Here is a 20,360-nt window from a genome sequence, read left to right as displayed (position 1 = left end):
AGCCTACCTAAGGACAGATCAAAATATGAACCTTGAAGGCAAAAATGCTGGGACACCATTGAAAGAACTTTTCTTAAGTAAAAAATGTTCTGATTGTAGTTGGCCATTTAGAGCTGTGAGTACAGAAAGTCTGTGTGTTGTCTTAGTAGAAGAATAAGCTCCAATTAATTAAATTTATTTATGATTAATAGTATTTTTTCATGCAAGTGGAGAGGAACAAACCAGATGGCCAATTCATTAATTTTACACTGATACTACCTTCTAGTGTCCTCCTCTGTTCTAGCTCTAGCTCAATTTATTAATTATTCTTTTAAAAAGTAAATAATTTTCTAACATAAAGATACAGGCAGTGAATTTTTCTGCACACTATGAAATCAGAATCTTGATTATGAAATAATCAAGATAACAAATATAACTTTATATTTACTCTCTCAGTGCTACCATTGATCTAAATTGATACAAAATAAGATCTGGATCTGCTTAGGATTTATACAGAGAAGGTAGACTACTGTATCTAGTTTTATTGAATATATGTTGACCAGAGCAGATTGAGAGCTTTGGGGGTTGCATCCATAACAACAAGAAGCACAAACACAGTGATTTTGAAAGAGACAGAAAGAGACATAGGATGGCATTTAGTATCATTTTTCTAAAAAAAAAAGAGAGAGAGAGAAATCCAAACCTTAATATTAGGCAAGGTTTCTGAGTAAAAGATACCTTCTTTATTTTTTTATTCAGCTTATGTCATCGGAATAAATAGACACACTTCAAGGCTTTCTAGCCATTCCTGAGAGCTTCTGTTTCTTCTATAATATAAGGGGGGGGGGGGGGGAAAGCAGCAAAACTACTTGATATAAGAATAACTCCAGAATCAACTAGTTTTACTAATCAGTTTAACCTTCTGAGATAGAGTAGGATCTATTGAGTGAAGAGAAGAATTATCAGAGTATAGTAATTTATTACATGGTGGGTTGACAGAATAGGGGATGTTTTCTTTTGTGACATAGTCATGGTTGCCATGAAATCTGCATTGGTGTAAGCATCTAAGGTTGAAAAGCCTATTTGTTTTCTTAAGGATTGCAGAGTGTCCCTTGAGTGCAGTTATGATATTTTGCATATTTGACAGGTACACCACTGATGAAGTCTGGCTTGCCAATAGCTGTCTCTATTCTTAATAGTATAGTCAATTCTTGCATAGTTACCTGGAGCAAATGCATGCAATACAGTTTTTATATTTAAATTAATTTTAAAATAAAGGTTTTTTTAGTGTCTTTAACCTAGTGTGTCTTGAACATAGGTTTTAAATTGACTGTCACATATGTAATATAAAATTTGACTTTCCATTTCAAAAATGGCTTGTAGCACTTGGAGCAGAAATGCTAAGTTGATTTTAAAATTTTACAAAATGAAGTGTGCTAAAAGTAGAAGGCTTTCTGTACCTCGTAACAAAAAGAAATAAGAACACACCTATAGCATGTTTCTAAGTGTTAATAATTTTGAATGTATTGTTTTAAAGATGTATCTGTGGAATACTTTTATTGAGTGAACATGAAACTCTGTAAGGGAAAAAGAATGGAATTTAATGTACTGCAAACTCAAAGTCCAGATCATCCCTATTTTGTATAGTCTGTCTCCTTTCTCCTTTTTTCCTTCTTTGCTTAGAGGATGTAGAGCCTAAAGACTTGATAGAATAATATATGTATAGCTGTGGAGAATGTGTCTTAGTAATCTGGGTTGCTGCCATTTAGTAAAAAAACCCAGCATTTACACAGTAATTTTAGCTGTGTAAATGGTAACAGAAAAAAAAAAAAAAGAAGAAAAAAAATAAAATGAAAGAAGCATTTAGATGACTTATGTTTCTGTCAAACATTTTTCCTGAATGTATGTTTGCATACATCTGCAATTGTTTGTTTTGTAAATGGTGTGATTTAAAGCTAGCCTTTAAATTGTGGTTTATGTCAAAATTTTAAAATATAGCCACTATTTTTGAATGTCTCAGTTTATTAGTATTCAGCATGTACATTTACACTTCCCAAACTGAATGCTACTTAAGCATACTTGCACAAAAATATCTTGGCCAGATTTATATTGCAAGTCAGTGACAGAACAAGATTAGAATTAAAAACTTAAAGACAGAGAAAAAGTAAATAATATAATTGAGCTAGAATTTAGAGACCAGGATAGTATCAACTTAGCACAACATCACAGGCAAGTACGTGTCCCCTCTGTGAGAGCTGATGATATTGTTCATGTAGGCTGTGGCACAGATCAGCTGTTACTACCAGAAAAAATATATTCCAGAAGAACAAAGCTGTAGGGCCTATTCAGCCTAAACTGAGGAAGTACTAAACAAGGGTTTATATATTAAAAAAAAAAATTTTAAAAATCTTCCATTATATATATATATATATATATAAATGCTCTCTCTATGTAAATGTTCTATATATATAAATGTTCTATTAATCATGTAGGTGTCATAGTTTAATGCTGGGCCAGCAATTAAACGAACAACAGATGTTCTCTGATACCACCGTCCCCATGTAGGAAAAAGAGGGAATAAGGGAGAGAGGCTCTTACAGGCTGGAAACTAAATTACAGAGCTTTAATGAGACAGTAGTGATGAAAAGGAAAAGTGATGCAATATATAAAAATATACTCAAAAATACACAAAAGCACTATAGCACTCTCCCCTTGGCCCCCAATAATGCCCATGTCACCACCAAGGATGCACAGCAGGCCCTGGAAAAGTCCCTGACTCCACTCCTGGAGTCAGTGTCAGATGGGTGCTGGGATGCAGGAATGCTGGTGTACAGGAATGCAGTGACTGGGATCAGAGGCAGATAAATGGATGGAATCTTCCCAGGATGCCAACCATGGATGATAAGAGAGAGACCCTTGTAATCTATCAAATTTATGTCTGATATGACATGTATGGGATAGGATACTCTGTTTGGTTAACTTTGGTCACTTCTCTGGTCTAATTCTCCCCAGAGGAGGGTCTTAGGTCTCCCTTTACTCCCTTTTGTTTCCAGAGCATAAGATGTTTTCTCTGAAACCAAGCAGTGGCCTTGGCTCTACATACTGTTCTCTAGTGGTAACTATAAACATCAAGCATTATCAGTCCTAGAGACAGACGCTGTCTGGAAAACATGCTGTTAATTTCAGCAAATATAGCTACTTAGAAAGGACTTATCTGAAAAGTAAAATCACATAAAAGGAAATTAGTTCTATCCCAGCTCAAAACAGGACAGCAGGATTGCAGCACCGTTGATTTTTTTAGTACCTTGTACAAAGATATATGAATAAATTTTCTTTCTTTCTGAATGTATGCTTCATTACACTTTTTCTCTCTAATTGCATATGTCCCTTTGTTGTATTCCATGCTTCACCTACTGTGCACAAGGACCATTAGGTCCCTTTTAGCAGATCTGCTTGCCATCTGTCCATCCATCCATCCATCCATCCATCCATCCATCCATCCATCCATCCAGTGAGAAATCTATACCAGTGCAGAGGGTAAATCTGTACCAGTGGTTGGATTTGGCATTTATCCTTGCTGAATGTCAAGAGGTTCCTGCAGCTAACTATTAATAAATAGATACTTTACATATACTTTATATGTATAGATTTTAAGGCACTAAAATGAGGTCACAAGCATGGTTGACATCTCCATACCATTCACATTTCCATAATTCTGCATCTTCAGTAAAGACACTGGGTCTCTTGTTAGCTATCCGTGTCTTTTTTGTTTTTTTTTTCTTTTTCATAGATTCATTCTTAGTTTAGTCATACCTCTTCAACCCCCCAAATTTTAAATTATCTCAGAGTTACTAGTATCTGTAGTGCAAATCGTTAGGTATCAGAATTATCTTCATGTGATGCATTGGGCGTAAGTTATCTGCAGCTAGACACAGTTGGTTTGGTTGACATTGATTTTTATTTTTTTTTTTAGAAAAACAGATGGTACAACAGGAATGGTATGTTTAGCTTTAGGAGTTTGTAATTCATATGTGTTAAATTTCTGTTTGAAGCATTTGAAAACAGCTTTTAGAATTGTCTTGTGGTAGTAGTTTTCAATGAATTATTACTGAAGGTACTTCAGTTACCTCAAACTGGAATAAATTAGACTTCTGTCTATGGAGAGAAAGAACAGCATACACATCTCTAGTTCATGGAACAATGTGTAGGGTAGTGATTGTTTATGAAGTTTTCTGTAGTTGCTCCAGAAAAAGTAATCTTAAGAATTATAGCATTTCACTCAACACCAGTGTCTTACTTACCTCTTTTTGGCATTCAGTGTTTTGAAATCTGAGTTATGGTGCACTAGTGATTTTTATTTTTTTAATGCATGCTTAAATTATGCTGTGATTTCTAAGTGCAAGACTTAAAAGAGTTTGGAATGGGTTCTGCTTTTTAAAGCCTTGGGTGCTTCCAGTGTTTTGACACAACTAATTTGACTAAAACAAGGTGTGATTAAACTATGCTTCTGGGTAACTGCTGCCAACAAAAAAAGAATGTACAGTGGAGTCCATTTACAATGTGCTGTTGAAGCTATTTATCTGTTAAAAGAGTAACATAAGTTTAAATTCAGTAAACTTCCTAAAAGTTTGCATTATTTTTTTAAAAAAAGACAATCTATGAAAACTTGTACGTGATGTTGTAATGAACCTGGTAACACATTACATCAGATGTAAGCATGATCATAAACTAACAAATTGGAAATGACAAATGGTAGGAAGTCTGTTGTGCCTAATGATTTTACTAAGTGTTTGACTTACTCTGTGCTTTCTCACTTATTAAAGACTTCTTTCTCCACTGACTGCCTCTCAGGGAAAGATGTCTTTGGTGTAACTTGGTATTATAGTTCTGAAGTCTCACTCACAAATGTAGTTGGCAGAGTGAGAGATAGCATTCTTACCAGTTTTACCCGATTTTTAGTTTGACTTTAGTTTATATTAACTTGGAGAGAAGGCAGTGTTTTATATGATAAAGAGCATATGCTTTTCAATTATTCAGTGTTTTTGAAGGAAAAAATCTCCCTTTTACTGTGAAACTCCTGGTCAGCTTAGATGCTTTATGTGAACGGGTGTTAAGATCATAAGCAATACCTGGAAAGTTGACTTGGCTTTAGTGGTAAATTCAAAGCTCAGGAGGCACAGGAAAATAAAAAAGACCAAAGGATTATCTCAGTGGCATCTAGTGTAACTGCTTTTATACTACATGTATAGGTTCACTTAATAGTCTAATGACTTAGCTGGCAGTGACAAGAGGAAGATTTTGTATTTGCTGATCACAGTGTCATTATGAACCATCAGACACGATGTGGGTATGAAAGATGCATCTAACTAGTGAAGAACATTTACTGATCTTCAGAGATAAGAATTCAGTTCTGGCTATGAGGATAATTATAGTAGTAAAGCATATTTCATCAAGCAGCATTTAAAGTCTAGTGTGTTTATCATCACACAGTAGAAACTGTGGTACAGTATGATTTATAAAAACAGTAGAGTGAGTATCAGGTAGCTTGGAAAAGTGGACAAGGAGGAAAACAATGTAGACCCAGGATTAGATGGATGTAAAATAGTGACCATAATTAAATTAGGGTTACAAATGTTGATGAGAAACTCAGCATGCGAACAATGTGCACTTGAAAAGCAGAAAATCAACGATATCCTGGGCTGCAACAAAAGAAGCATGACCAGGTAAAGAGACATTATTCTCCCCATCTACTACGCTCTCATGAGACCACACCTTGAGTACTGTGTCCTGTTCTGAAGCCCCAAATACAAGAAGGACGAGGAATTGTTGAAGCAAGTCCAACATGGACCATGAAGGTGATCAGAGGGCTGGAGATGTCTCCTAAGAAGACAGGCTGAGAGAGTTAGACTTGTTCAGCCTGGACAAGAGTAGGCTCTAAGAAGACTTTACAGAGGCTTTCCAGTACCTAAAAGGGCCTACAGTAAAGCTGAGAGGGACTTTTTACAAGGGCATGTAGCAATAGGACAAGGGGTAATGATTTCAAACTGGAAGAGGGCATTTTACATTGGCTATGAGGAAGAAATTCTTCACTGAGAAGCTGGTGAGACAGTGGCACAGGTGGCCCAGAGGAGTTGTGGATGCATCCTCCCTGAAAGTGCTCAAAGGCAGGCTGAATGGTCAGCAGCCTGGTCTAGTATGAGGTGTCCCTGCCTGTGGAAGGCTTTGGAACTAGATGATCTTGAAGGTCCTGTCATGATCCGAGTAGAGCAACCCAGGGAGATGTTGATCGGACCCCCTAGCTTTCTAAACTCCTTCTTCGAGAGGAGCCTTGGTGCAGCTGGATTCAACCTTTGTCTCAGACCTGGCCCTTCCAGGGAGTGAAACAATTTGGAGCTTCCAAACCCCCTTGCTTTCTAACACTCCTCACCAAAGTGGGAGGCTGGGTGCTGCTGGGTAAGGATTCCGAGATAATGACAGCAACAAAGATAACAACAAACAAGCTGTTACTGAGCAGGCATTCTTTATTGCAGTGGGGATTCTCCACCATAAGTTAGCAAAACACGCCAACTAATATACACCAAAACCATGAATATTCAGTTTTATGTAAATGGAGTCTCAGAATTCTGTTACATAGTCATTTCATTTCCTAGAATTGGCTATCTTCACAATTATGCATGCTAAAGCATCTCCTGTGGGGGTCTTTGTTGATTATCTTTGTCCTGTCTCCTGTCCTGCTCCTGTCTCCAGTTTCCCACTGGTGGATTGCCCAGGTGGGTCAGAATCAACACGAGTGTTGTCTGTAGGCACCACAGGTCTTAGAAGACTCGATGTTAGCACATCCTGCAGGATGCTTGGCATAATTGACTGACAGTTTCACAAAGCACATTGTTTTAAAAGTAAACCATTCAGCTAACTTATTACAGCAAATTAATTATTTTAGTAAATTTTTATTAGGATATATTTCTATTTAATCTATTAACGAGAATCCTGTGTCTATCAGGGGAGTGATTCAAATGCCACAGTTTGAGGAAATGCTCGACTGTCCAATACCCCTTGATCAGATTAAGGTGAATCAACGCTCAAGGTCTGCATTTGAATATTAGGTTTAATTAAAACTATAGAAGGAATATGGATACTTCAGTTATTATCTTAGGCTGCACGATCATAAAGGGTGACATTTAGATCACAAGACTACAATACATATATGTTTAAGCTGCATAACCTGAAAAAAAATCGTGGTTAGGCCTTGCATTACTTAATGATGATAGGAAGGGATAGAGAGAGACAATATGAGAAGAAAAATTTAGAGAGATAACAGAGAATCACCAGTCCTAGATCCGGTGTTGGGCCAGCCAACAGGGGAAAGTTAGTGTCAGTGAGGCTCCCCAAGCCCACCATTGCAGCCCCATGTTTTATAGGCCTAGTTTCCTTGTTTCACAAGGATGAGCAAGCATGTTTGAGTCATAAACCTGAGCAGCTGGAGTGGAGCTGCACCCCCTCTGCCCCTCCACCCTTATCTCAATCGCTGTACATGCAGCCTCAGGCCATATGCAGCCATCAGTGCAGTCTCCATCCTCTCAGGCAGGCCTTTTGGGATGCAAAGGAGACTTTGTTTAGGGGTTGCAATGGAGTTTCCATGCCAATTCCAGCAAGTATAGGTCCTGAGGGCTGGTCCCTCACAGGTCCCTTCCAACCAAAACCATTCCATGAGTCTATGAAAATTTGAAAGATTTGCAACTATTAGAAAAGAAAAATCTGAAACGAATTTCAAATAGGAATGGTAAAATTATAGGACTGTAGCTCTATTGAAACTACTTAAATTAACAGTAACAGCAAGAAGAAGACATCTAGGCTGATAAAGGAATGCATAGGGGGCTGAACTTTTGTGGATTTAACACAAATACAATGCATTATCTCTTCTAGACTCTTTCTTATATTTTATCATTTTTTCAATACTACAGGACTTAAGCAGTGAGGATTAAGGTAGTATGATGAGAATAATGAAATAATGCATGCTGCATATGACATAAAGGGAAAACTGGATTTGATTTAGCAAGTTAGCTGAATGTTTTTAATATTCAAGTGACATTTATAAGCACGCATTTTCATGAATGATCTATAATTATATTTGTTTTATTTTCTAGCTAGAATAAAAAGATTAAGTGGCTTTTTATGACTTTGAAACATTAATAAAAAAACCTGAAAATCCATTGTGCTAGGTAAGTCACTAGAATCAGTCAGCTGTTCTCTTGACTGGTGCTTCTTTCAAGACAACGTCATTTGTTCAGGAAAGTATGCACAGCCTGTGCCATGCAATACCAAGTGCTCAAATCAACACTGGAGATGTCCAGATGATTCACTTGGTCTTTTTTTTCTAGGGTTTTCTCTCTTTCACAGAATACACCACTTTTTAAAATGTTTTCCTCTGTCATGGGTGCTTCTTAAGTTTGTTGTTTGTTGGGTTTTTTCTTACCTTTCAAGCCAAAGCTTAATCAACCAGAACCTGGGCAAGAGCTTCTTTGGTGGGGAAAAGGAAAGGGAAAGGAGATTTGAAGTCATAATTTCAGCATGTGACAATAGGTTGATAAGTTTTACTAAAATTAGTTTGAAAATCAAAGGTACAGTAGTTGAAAACACGCTAACTTTTCTGGAAACAGTGGCAAAAGGTGAACAAGTGGACTCCATGCGTGATGTGAGAGTATTGTTGCAAGAGTCTATAGCCAGTTGATACTTCTTGTAAGAAGAATGGAGAGTAGTTGGCACATGAAGAGGTGGTCACTTGAACCTGATGTCCAGCCTGTTACGTTGCACAGAAAGCTATGGCACTTAGAGGGACTTGTCAGATTAATGAGTTTCATTGCTGATGGCAGTGACTGAACATCTGATTTTAAAACACCATCATGAATTTAGGAAGCACATTTTGTGCTTTTGCAATAAAAAGGCACTTAAAAGAAACGAGGGAGATTTGAGTTGATAACTTTTATTTTTAAATTTTAGTTGCAATTCATTTTGTGTGTAGTGAATACCAGTATACTAGTGAATAGAATAATAAGTGCTGCGGAGTAATAACATAATTATTTTCCTGTGTCTATGTGGATTTTTTTTTCTTTGTGTGATTAGTTATTTTAAAACACTATAAAATGGCAAGCAAAGTAAGGGCAATAATTACTTAAGCATTTAAATGTTAATCTTCAAAAATTACAGTTTTTTAAACAGTACCCCCTTAAGATGATGATCATGAAAGATGGATCTACTTTGCTGGGAATGAAGGAATTTGTACTTGCTCTGAAATTTGTGTTAGTCTGTAGCAAAAAAAGCATTTGTACCTTTGTGTTCATTCTTGTGAATTGTGTTTCAATACATAACACACCCTTTTGGGTAATATCTCGAGTAAAACCAAATTTAAACCTACATCATTTAGGCTAAAGCTGATTTGGTATAAAGTTCATTACATTAAAAAATGATACCATAATTATACATTTATCGTGATAACCATGTATTGTATCATGGGGAATATTTCAGCTTTTCATCTTTGGCATGGATTTAGAAAACTCCACGAGACAGAAGAAAACAGATGAGAATTTCCATAGTAAATGTAGATACCATGGCACCTATGATAAAAGTGACAAAAAAAGTGACAAAAGTTGTTGAAACAAAAAACAAATATGAAACATGGATAAGAAGATTATAACATTTTAGTGATACAAATACATTTTTTACATAGATCCTGTTGATACATGTGCCTTTACAACTTTTCTCTTTCCTTCTTTAAAACTGGAATTAATTGAAACATTTTAAAGCTTAGTGTTATTAATGAAAAGTTTCCTTGTAAACATTCAAATCTTTTTTGAAATCCTTGGAAGATCAGTTTGAACTATCTCCACCTTAGTTGATTTTATAATATCTGGTTTTGTTGTTTTATTGCCTTATGATAGGTATGCAAAATGCATCCTCTGCCATTAAAGACATTGTATTTCATCTGTGCAGACAGGTTACAGCTTGAGGGTTAATTATCTCCTGTATCACAGGAGAATTGCCCAAAGTACCCTACAAAAGTTCTGACTTTTGAGTCTTGGAGGTGTGAATACTATTATGATAAGCTGTTGACTTCATAGCCTAATTATACAAATTATAATGAAGCATGTTTTTCTAACTTCCAATAAAATCTACAGAAATAATACACTGGACAATACATTGAACTGAGACATTTCTGCAGATGCCTTTCACATAAATTAAAAATACATCCCAAATGTGAAAAGCTAGCCATGTAACTTCAGAGTACTCATACTTTGTAAATGGCCAATGTGAAAATAAGGCTATGTAGAATGCTTTCTGGGTTTTTATCTTAGAAGTGCAGTCTGCCATTTAGAGATACATGTTCTGATCTTAGAGGTTAACTACCTTAGCTCTGATTTTTTCTAGGGGAAAAAAAAAATGCAAGCTTCTCACTCAACATATTGGCAATATTTGGGACCAGTTGGATGAGTAGGTTTTTGCAGAGCTATCAGATTCTTGTAGCGAATATACGTTGTAATCAGCTTCCCAGTTAAACTCAAATACCTTTTCTTAGCTGTATTTTGGCAAAATACCATTGGAAGAACCAAACTCTTTTCACAAGACAGTTTGCACATCACTGAGAATGGAATAACTAACATTCAGAACATGAAGCTGTCATAGGAAGCTTGTAGTCAGTAGGTTTGCAGCATGGCTGTGGAACAAGATTTTAATGGTGAGATAGATGATCTTTTCACCAATTTGCCACATCTCCACTGTTCTTTAGTGTTCTTCAGGAAATTGAAAGGTGTAGAACAATCTACACGCCTGCTTTTGTAGGTCTGGCAGGAAGACCTTTCTCAACAATGAGATGCATTTTTTTTTTAATTGAAAAACTATTCTATCCAAGTAAAGTTTTTGTAAAAACAGTTAATGTAGCATTCATATTGTAGTGCAAAAAATAGAATGTAAATTTGAACAAAAGTTATGTTGCTGTTGAAACTTTATTTTGGCAGTGCTGCAGTATTTGCTATCTGAATTATTATTTTTTTAAGTTATGACCTAACTGCACATGTAATAAAATAGACATGCTTTCTAGTGAACCTGATTAACTTTGAGTTGAAATTTTTAACTTGTAAATATAACTCACATAGAACAGGGCAAAGTTGAAGTAAGATTAATAGATTTCCAAAGCTTTTTAATGAAAAAGAAATGGGCTTGAATAATGAATTCTACCTCTATCTCACTGCAATTCACCATATATAGAATCACAGAATCATATAATATGCTGAGTTGGAAGGAACCCATCAGGATCATCGATTCCAACTCTTGTCCCTGTTTAAGGCACCCCAAGAATCACACCATGTGCCTGAGAGCATCTTCCAAACATTTCTTGAACTCAGGCAGGCTTGGTGCTGTGACCACTTCCCTGGGGAGCTGGTTCCAGTGCTCAGCCACCCTCTGGGTGAAAAACCTTTTCCTGATATCTAACCTAAACCTCCCCTGATTCAGCTTCCTGACATTTCTCCAAGTCCTGTCATTGGTCAAAGGAGTGAAGAGATCAGTACCTGCCCCATCTCTTCCCCTCGTGAGGAAGCCAGAGTCTGCAATGTTACCCCTCAGCCTCCTGTTCTCCAAGCTGAATAATTTAGGTGACCTCAGCTGCTCCTCATAAGTCATCCTTCCCAGACCCTTCACCATTCTCGTGGTTTTCCTTTGGAGAATTGCTTGATGTCCTTTTTATATTGTGGTGCCCAAAATTGCACATACACACATGTAAAATGGGATCTTAAAATGTTGTCTGTGGTAATCTTGAGAGTGTACAGCTATACTGAATTGATTTTAAAAACAAGTAGTAGTTAATTTGTTTCCAGTCGAGTTTCATAAATATGAAAAGTTTTATTTATGCTACCATTAATAAATATTCATAAGGTATTAAAAGCAAGTTACATAAATGGCTGCTAAATTGCTAACTTGTTACCATTTTAGACAATGTCTGTTAAAATTACAGGTGATATAAAGTACATCTTCCAGACTATAATGTATCTTGAATATCAGTTGTCTTATTTTGGCTGTTGAAGCACTAGGAATGTTCACCCTGCACAGAGGCAAAATGCCAACAAGTAGCTGAATGACAGTGTATTATGCAAATAAAGTCTTTCTTGTGTTTCACATCACCTGCAAGAAATATGGGTGGTCCAGCTGGCCATAAGGAGAAAGGTACATTTGGCAGTGGAGGCAGGCAAGAAGAAGTATTGCTGCTAAATGTGTAGGAGGTTTTAAGGGTGGAGGTTTTGAGTAGGTCTGGTTGTGCACATTGGTAAGAAAGGCATTTGTGGAGTTGAATGGAAGGACTGACATGTACAAATGCACTTCAAACTGCAAGATACAAGTTGATGTTCCATTTAATAAGGAAATTGTAGCTATATCAAAGCACCTTTCTTAGGTCCTAGTGAATGTCTGAAACTTCAGTAAAAATCAATGTCACAGTCCTATAGTTTTCACAGTTGTGACCGTATTATGTTGCCTCAATTGCCTTGTTTCCAAGGTATGTTTAATTGGTCACAGTTCTCAAGTCATATTTAGGAGGCTATCAGCCTTTTACTGATTGTGAGATTGCTCACATCATGGAGGAAAACCTTCTTCAGAGTGTGATACTGATATGCTGATTAAAAATTTTGCCTCTTCGGTCAGGAATAAATCTTAATTTCTGGGACATTTTACAAACTGTATGAAATCTAATATTACTAAAATATGTTTCAAAGTAAATGTTGAGCTAATAAACAAGAATTATATTTTGATCTGTAAATTGAAGAAAACCTTTCACTTTTATATTGCAGATTACATAAATATTTTGGTGCTGATGGTTATAGTTTGCTAACTAAACTATATGTACATTTTCTACACCTGCCAGGGATACATTTTTTCCTGTGACAGTATTGCTACTTGCCTATGGTTAAAGAGAGTAAAGTAGTAGTTTTGTACAGTCTGTCCTTGCACACTGTGGGCATCTTCTTCACAAAACAGTGGAGAGTAGACTGCAAGGAAGATTTTTATTTGGGTCATGACATGGCAAATCTATGTCCATTTGTTACTGAAATCTATTTTAAGATATCTCTTGAATGGATGAAGAGATGAAAGAGTAGTGAGAAAAAAGGAAAGGTCTAACACAGTGAATTTACTTCAGGTAAGGATTAAGAAATTTTGCATCTACTACTTGTTTAGGTGAACACACCTTTATTAGGTCTTCCTGTGTCCATGCAAACATGCAGCTGATAGTAATAACCTGCAAAATGGGGACAGGTATGTAACTCTGTACAGATGATCTATATGGGATGACACCAGGGACTGCCCTTTGCTGTTTACGGCCTGTTTCAGGAGGCTCACATGGACCTGCTGCAGGGCACAGCTAAACCTCACAGCCAACTAAGATGGCAACATCTCCGGGAAAAGGAGAAGGTAAAATGCCGCCCAGCAGTGTGAGGTGTGCGGAAAAAAACTGAGAGAAACATGTCTGCAGACACCAAGAGCAGAGGAGGAGGCAGTGGTCCAGGCACTGGAGAAACTATGTCCTCTGCAGTGCAGAGGGGCATGTCCTGAAGAACAATGTGGAGAGCTGTGGAGAGCATATGCTGGAGCAGGCTTACCCTGAATTACTACAGCCTAAGGAGAGGGCGGAAGGGTAAAAGGTGAGGATGAGAGAGCAGCAGAGAAACTTCTGTGCTGGCCTATGAACCTACCCTCCGTTTCCACCCATGCTTTGCCACTTGGGGTGTGGAGTTAGGTTTTGGTTTAGTTTGTCTTTGTTTCTCACTATCCAAATCTGTTTTAATTCGCCATAAATTACATTATTTTTCTGCAAGTCAATTTTTATTTTCCCATAAGAGTAATAGCTGAATTACCTCCGTGTCCTTACCTTGACCCATGAGCTTTTTTGATTGTATTTTCTTTCCCTGTCCTGTTGGAGAGGGGGAGGGGAAGGAGGAGAGCAGCTGGGTGGGCACCTGACTGATGGCCAAGGTAAGGTCAACCCACTGGAGCAGTGAATTGTTCAGTGAATGAAATATTTGGCTTTGACATATCAAACCCAAGGATTAGAAACTGCTACTAGGTAAGTCACTAAATAGAAATTCTAGAGCACTGAGATTCATCCTTTGGAGCTAGCAAACTGCTTTTAGAATTAAAAACCTTCATGTTCTGCCATTTATTTGAAGTCTGTGTTATGTTGTCTGCATTTCAATGAAACTCTCTGGTAAAAACAACACAAATTATTGGCAAAATGCTATTAACAGTCTTGTGGTATGTAAAGTCTCCTTTTTTGTCACAGTATTATCTGTGCCCCATCTCTTCTCTGGGAGATGGAAATGGGAGTGATAGCTGACTGTTGTATGTGTTTGTGGATAGTCTTCTGTCATCATGTTGTGGGGTTTTTTGCAATAATGATAGCAAAGGAAATAGATTTCGTTCTGTTGTTTTCCTTCTGTACCAAAACTGTTTAATAAGTTTACAGAATGAGAAAGCTGTCAATCTGCTGGACATTTTCTAGGATGAAAAATACCCATAAAACCTTGGTATCTCCAGCTTTACTTTAGATAGGAACTTCTGTGTCTTGACAAGTTAACAATCTGAGCGGAATTTTTAACTTGGGCCACATAATTGTAATATAAAATATGCATCTGACATGTTAACTTTTCATGTATATTTGTTTGTATGTGTGGATAACTATGTTGGGGTCAGGGGGAGGGGAGCTAATCAACTAAATGGCTGTATTGGAGTGTTCTTCTGTTTCAGCTGCTGGAAACCAAGGAGAAAAAGTGGCATTTTTCAATACTTTTTTTTTTCTTTTTTTTTTTTTTCCTGAGTTATTTGAAAAAAGAGTAAAAGGAGTGTCACAAGATGTCTTTTCCAGCTTCATAGTTATTCAGGATGTATTCATACTCACTAAATTATTCCTGTTATTTCATTAAATATAGTTACCTAAAAAATGTGACAAAACACTGACTAATTAAACTAGTGTGTAGACTTTTCTGTACATGCTGTCCATATTTAAATGACCCTTTGGGTCTCCCAAAGCAAGCTTTTAGCATTCCAGATGTTTTACTGTTACTCTGCTACTGGCATGTAGCCACCAACCTAGACAGATTTAGTTGAAATAAATTAAAATTATTCTAGTTCACTAAAGTAGAAAGGCTTGTAAAATATAAAGGTAGGCAACTTCCTGATGAGGATACTAAAACAAAGGGTTTTCTTAAATAAAGTTGTGTGCGTTTTTCCTTCTGCAGGACTGCGCACAATTTCATACTTTCTTAATCTCTTACCTTACATGTCCTTTTGTTTCTGTTTGCAGATGGGGTTTATGCAGATTAATGAGGACTTCATATTTATTGAGCCACTCAATCACACTTTGGCTGTGACAGGTCATGCACACAGGGTGTACAGACGGAAAAGGTCCATAGAGGAGAAAAAGACTGAAAATCCAGCTTCTCTCGATCGGTACTGTGGTGTTGTTACAGGTAATATACAAATCTCACTGAAAAGTTCTAATGTAGAAGACAAATTTTTAAGATATGTAGATATTTAAAAACAACACCCAACAAAAGTGTATCTAGTTGTTCTTGTAGCAGGAACTTACGGTGATATTTGAGGTGGCATGCTGAGGCTCCTGTTTTACTTTTCAGAAGAGGGAACTGTCCAGTGAGGAATAGACACTGCTTCTTAATGTCCAATTATATTTGAAAGTAGAAATCTTCAGGTAATTTTTTTTTGCTTTGACTCAATAATTATAACCTATTTCTGGTCCCACTCTGTCTTCACAGTTGCTGAATAACAATTAATAACAACTGTTCTGTTTGGAAAAGGCCTTTAGGATCATCAAGTCCAACAATGAACCTAACTCTGTGGAGCCCAGTGCTAAACCATATTCCTAAGCACCACATCTACACATCTTTTAATCGTCTCCAGGGATGCTGATTTAACCACTTCCTTGAGCAGCCTGTTCCAGTGTTTAATTACCCTTTCAGTGAAGAAGTTTCTTCTAATATCCAATCTGAACCTCCCCTGTCACAACTTGAGACCATTTCCTCTTGTGCTGTTGTTTGGTACTAGGGAAAGGAAACCAGCCCCCACCTCGCTACAAGCTCCTTTCAGGTAGTTGTAGAGAGCTAAAATGTCTATCATTAGCTTCCTTTTCTCCAAGATAAACAACTCCAGTTCCTTCAACCACTCCTCATAAGACGAGTAATTATTTCCTATATGCAGTGCTTGTATCTAATTTTCCATTTTAAAACATTAGCACAGTTCATCCCAGTTTGAGTATTAAGTGTTGAACCCAATTGGGTCTGACACTGAACCGAAATTATTTTTTTAACCACATTTGTGATCTGTGATTGACACATAGAAGAAATGTGTGAAACAATCTTAATGCATGCTTTCCAATGACAGGTAGAAAAAATTGTTGATGTAGAAGGTTTTCAATGGAGAGTGAAAAAACAGCTTTTGTGAAAGATTACATTCTGTTGTTCCTACTTCAATATGAGCTCATTTTTTTTAGAAGATAGAGAACAGCTCAGGCTTTTGACCTCAGCATGAGCTGTGGTTGTTTTCAATGCTGTTGTGATAATTTTTGCCAGGAAATAAAGGAAAATGAGTGCACATTTATAAGATTTTTTATTGTTATTTCCTAACCTAATATACATGACATCCTGACAAAGTGGAAAGAAATAGCAGAGGTGCACTGACATGACTAGAAAGCTGGATTAAATGACATTTGGTTAATGCAGAAGAAATAGGGTTGTTTCAAATAGGTAAGAAAAAATAAAGGAAGGATGTAGCTGCAGTTTTCTGATGCTGAGAGAAGATGAAGTCAGACTTTTCTTAGAATTACGCTATGACAGGTTGTGATTTGATGTGGTGCCATTCTGGTAGAGGGGCAGGAGCCGCAGGGGTGGCTTCTGTCAGACACTGCTGGAAAGCTCCCCTGGATCCAAAAAATGCAGCCATGCCTCTGGTTCATGCCAGCCATTAGAGACAATTGATGCTCCTCTGCGATTAACATATGAAAGAAGGAGAAGCAGGCAATTAACATATGAAAGCAGGGGAAACACACTGATACAGAACCTGAGAGCAGAGGAGAGGGAGAAGTGGAGAACAGCAGTGAGAGCAATGAGAGCAGTGGTGAGAGCAATGCCAGAGTAGAACTCCTAAGGCTGGTGAGGAAGGAGGGGAGGAGGTGCCCGAGCAGAGGTTCCCCTACGGCCCGTGTTGACAGGGCAGGCTGTTCCCTCGCAGCCCGTGGAGGAGCACAGTGGAGCAGCCCATGAAGGACCACGGCGGAGCAGATGTGGGCCTGAAGAATCCCGGGCCAGGGAAGCGGCTGCTCCCAGCGCAGGCCCTGACTCTGTGGGAGGGTCGCACTGGAGCAGCCTGCTCCTGATGCGCTGCGCCGCGTGGGAGGAACTCGTGTCGGAGAGGGTTGCGAAGGACCCTGTGCCGTGCTGTGGTGCTGTGGTCTGTGAGGAGTCTTTCTCCCGGAGGAGGAAGGAGTGGCTGCAAACAGCGAGTGATGAACTGGCCGTAAACCCCATCCCACCCCCCTGTGCCGCCAGTGGGGAGGAAGCAGAGAAATTTGGAACAAAGTGATTTGGGCCCAGGAGGAAGGGAGGGCTGGGGTGAGGTATTTAAGCACTTGTTTTGTTGTTGTTTTGTCTTTGTCCTGTTTGTATCTGATTAGCAATACATTTAATTGACTTTTTCCCCCAAGTTGAGTCTGGTTTGCCTGTGACCATAACTAGTGAGGGAACCCTCCTTGCCTTTGTCTCGATCCACTAGGTTTTAGTTGGATTCTCTCCTCCCCATCCCACAGTGAGGGGAAGGGTAATTAAGCAGCTACTTGTTATTTTGTTGTTGGCTAGGCCTAAACCAGGGCATAGGATGAAAGCCAAGAGCTGTAGGTTGCACTCAAATTTCAGTTGGGCATAAGGAGAAAATATCTCAGCAGGAATGCTTAGTAGTGGAAGAGGTTACCTAGACAGGCTCAGACATTTACAAAATATAGCTGGAAATGGCTCCAAGATGGCTGATCCTATTTTGACACTGACCCTGAGTGGAGCAGGAAGCTGGCCTAGCTGACCACTGGAGATGCTTTCTCGCCTAAACTTTCCTGTGGCTGTGTGGTTCTTCCTGAGCCTTTGTACTGCTGTCTGCTTTATATGCTTACAGTATAAAAGTGAGAGTTTGGGTTTTTTTTCCATTTTGGAAGTACTTTTTTATAATTAGGCATCCATCCACAGGCTGAAATCAAAGATGAATTAGCAAAGCAGGGCTCCTTTTGTAGTTATTAAAAGGGACTTTTAAGCCACTAAGTGGCTTTTCTTCTAGCAGGCTCTCTATTTGTCTTCTAGGTATTGTATTACCTTGCTACTACTTCTATAATAGTGAAATTTTCTGTATTAGTGAAAGTTGTTCACATAAATTGAAACAGGTTATTCTTCCTTATTAGTCATAAGCGAATTAGAGCACGCATGCCTGCATGTGTTTGGGATTGAGAAAAAGACAGAAATATGTGCATGGTGTGTGCACTGGGAAAGGGGAGAGAGGCATCTGATAAATAGCAAACCATGATGTGTATGAAAATGAGTAAAGATGCAAACCATTCTGCACAGGCATTATTTTTGTGTCATGTTTACTGCCAGTCATCCTTTCACTTTCTTCTGTGCTCTAAAATGGGAAACTCATCATATTGTGATGTAATAGTCTTATGCTCAAGGTACTGACCATGCAAACAGTCTGTCAAAAAGATTCAAAGGCTTGAAATCAGTTTCATCATCTATACTTCCTGCCTGAAATTTCCAAATAACTCAAGTTTGCATAAGTGATTAGCATCTGCTGGCATAATATTACTGGCAGGGGCGTATAAATATCTGCAGTTTCTAACTGATGCTATTAGGGGCTTGTCTTGCTGTACTAGCAAGGCCAGTCCCTCACTCTGCTGCTACAGGTTATTTTACTAAGGAAGCCTGCAGTAAGTTACATGTGTAAAAGCTCTGTCTATGTGAGGAGCAGTTAATATCATTAAAATATTCATGGTATGAGCACAGGCTTAAAGATGTGTTGAAGCAACAAAAATAAATATTTACAGCAGTATTTGAGAATTTTAAGTCAACTCCTAAGGTAGGTAAATCATTGAAACAAAGATAAAAGAGATTAAAGCGTGGGGCTTTTTGATACTCTCAATTTATGAACAGCTGCCTTTGGTAGAGCAGTAGGTGTGTGACACACAGAAACTGCTATGTCAGCAACATGGCAACTTCCCAGCAATATAGACCTATCTTACAACAGGATCTTTTGCTTTTACAGTACTCTTGTGTCAGAGTAGTTGGTCTGGGACAAGTGTTTAGGCTGCTGATTTTGAGCCAAATTTATCTCAAAGACTGGCTACTTAGCAAGCAAATGTGTATTACCAGTGATGAACTGTAATGACTAGAAGGAATACCTCTGTGCTGGCAATGTGGAAGGATAACTACAGGGGAAAATAGCTTTATTATTATAGAAACAATGCAGAAGTAGAAGTCACAAGTAAGGTATTGTTTGTTGTCCTTTAGTGTTGTGGGCTGGATTGAAAGATGCTACATAGCCAAACTTGTTTGGAGAGAGTGAAGAACTTGGTTTTGTGAATGGAGTGGGTTTTCTTAATTAGGGAAAGGAGATAATTATACCAACAAAAGCAGAAGCTTTTTTTAAATTATTTTTGAGAGTATGCATGTATATCCTTTTCTTGAATATGTGTGATTTATTTACATATGTGAGCCAGTTGTACATACAGAGGCATCACACTCCACACCTTTCTTTAACACATGGCTCATGAAACCTTTCAAAGCAATCAGGTCCCAAGTGTGCTACAGAGAAAATGTTAGAAAAGCAGTTGCTATTAGAGCAAAGGTCCGCAATGGAAAGGCAAGCCCTTTTCCTTCTTTGCTTATTGCATGCTGAAGTTGTTTGTACAGTGAACCTAGGTCATGGTAAAGGCATAGAGAACTTCTGGGAAAAAAAAATATTTAAAACCATCTTCTCAAATTGTCATTCATTTTCACACAGATAGTGAGCAAGAGCTCTTGTCCAGGACACAGCAGATCTGAATTTTTAATCCTTTCTGTATTAGGGAGTCTGAAAGCCTCCTCTTCTGCTTCTCAGTTCTGGCAATAAACAATATACAGTTCAGAAGTATGAGCGGATTGTGATTCTCCTCTTACAGTGATGGTGTTTTGCAGGAAAAAACATGCTAGTTTCACTGGACCAATAGCAGAGGATTGACTTCATGGAATGTATGCTGGGCAGTCAACTGGGAGGGCTGTGCTGGTTCTTTCTCTACAGCTTGTTGCCTTGTGAGAATA

At 38.0% G+C, this 20,360-nt stretch overlaps 1 protein-coding gene across 1 annotated transcript in view; it reads left to right on the top strand.

Annotated features, from left to right (window-relative positions):
* ADAMTS19 (ADAM metallopeptidase with thrombospondin type 1 motif 19) overlaps positions 1–20,360 on the top strand; it is a 137,604-nt gene that overhangs the window by 13,609 nt on the left and 103,635 nt on the right. The window contains exon 3 of the mRNA XM_051643675.1: positions 15,320–15,485. Within this exon, the coding sequence (XP_051499635.1) occupies positions 15,320–15,485 (166 nt within the window). The remainder of the gene's footprint in view (positions 1–15,319; positions 15,486–20,360) is intronic.

The sequence above is a fragment of the Apus apus genome, chromosome Z, assembly GCF_020740795.1.
Source record: "Apus apus isolate bApuApu2 chromosome Z, bApuApu2.pri.cur, whole genome shotgun sequence".
Classification (NCBI taxonomy): Eukaryota; Metazoa; Chordata; class Aves; order Apodiformes; family Apodidae; genus Apus; species Apus apus.
The sequence above is the reverse complement of the archived record's forward strand: the minus strand, read 5'-3'. Positions and strand labels throughout refer to the sequence as shown.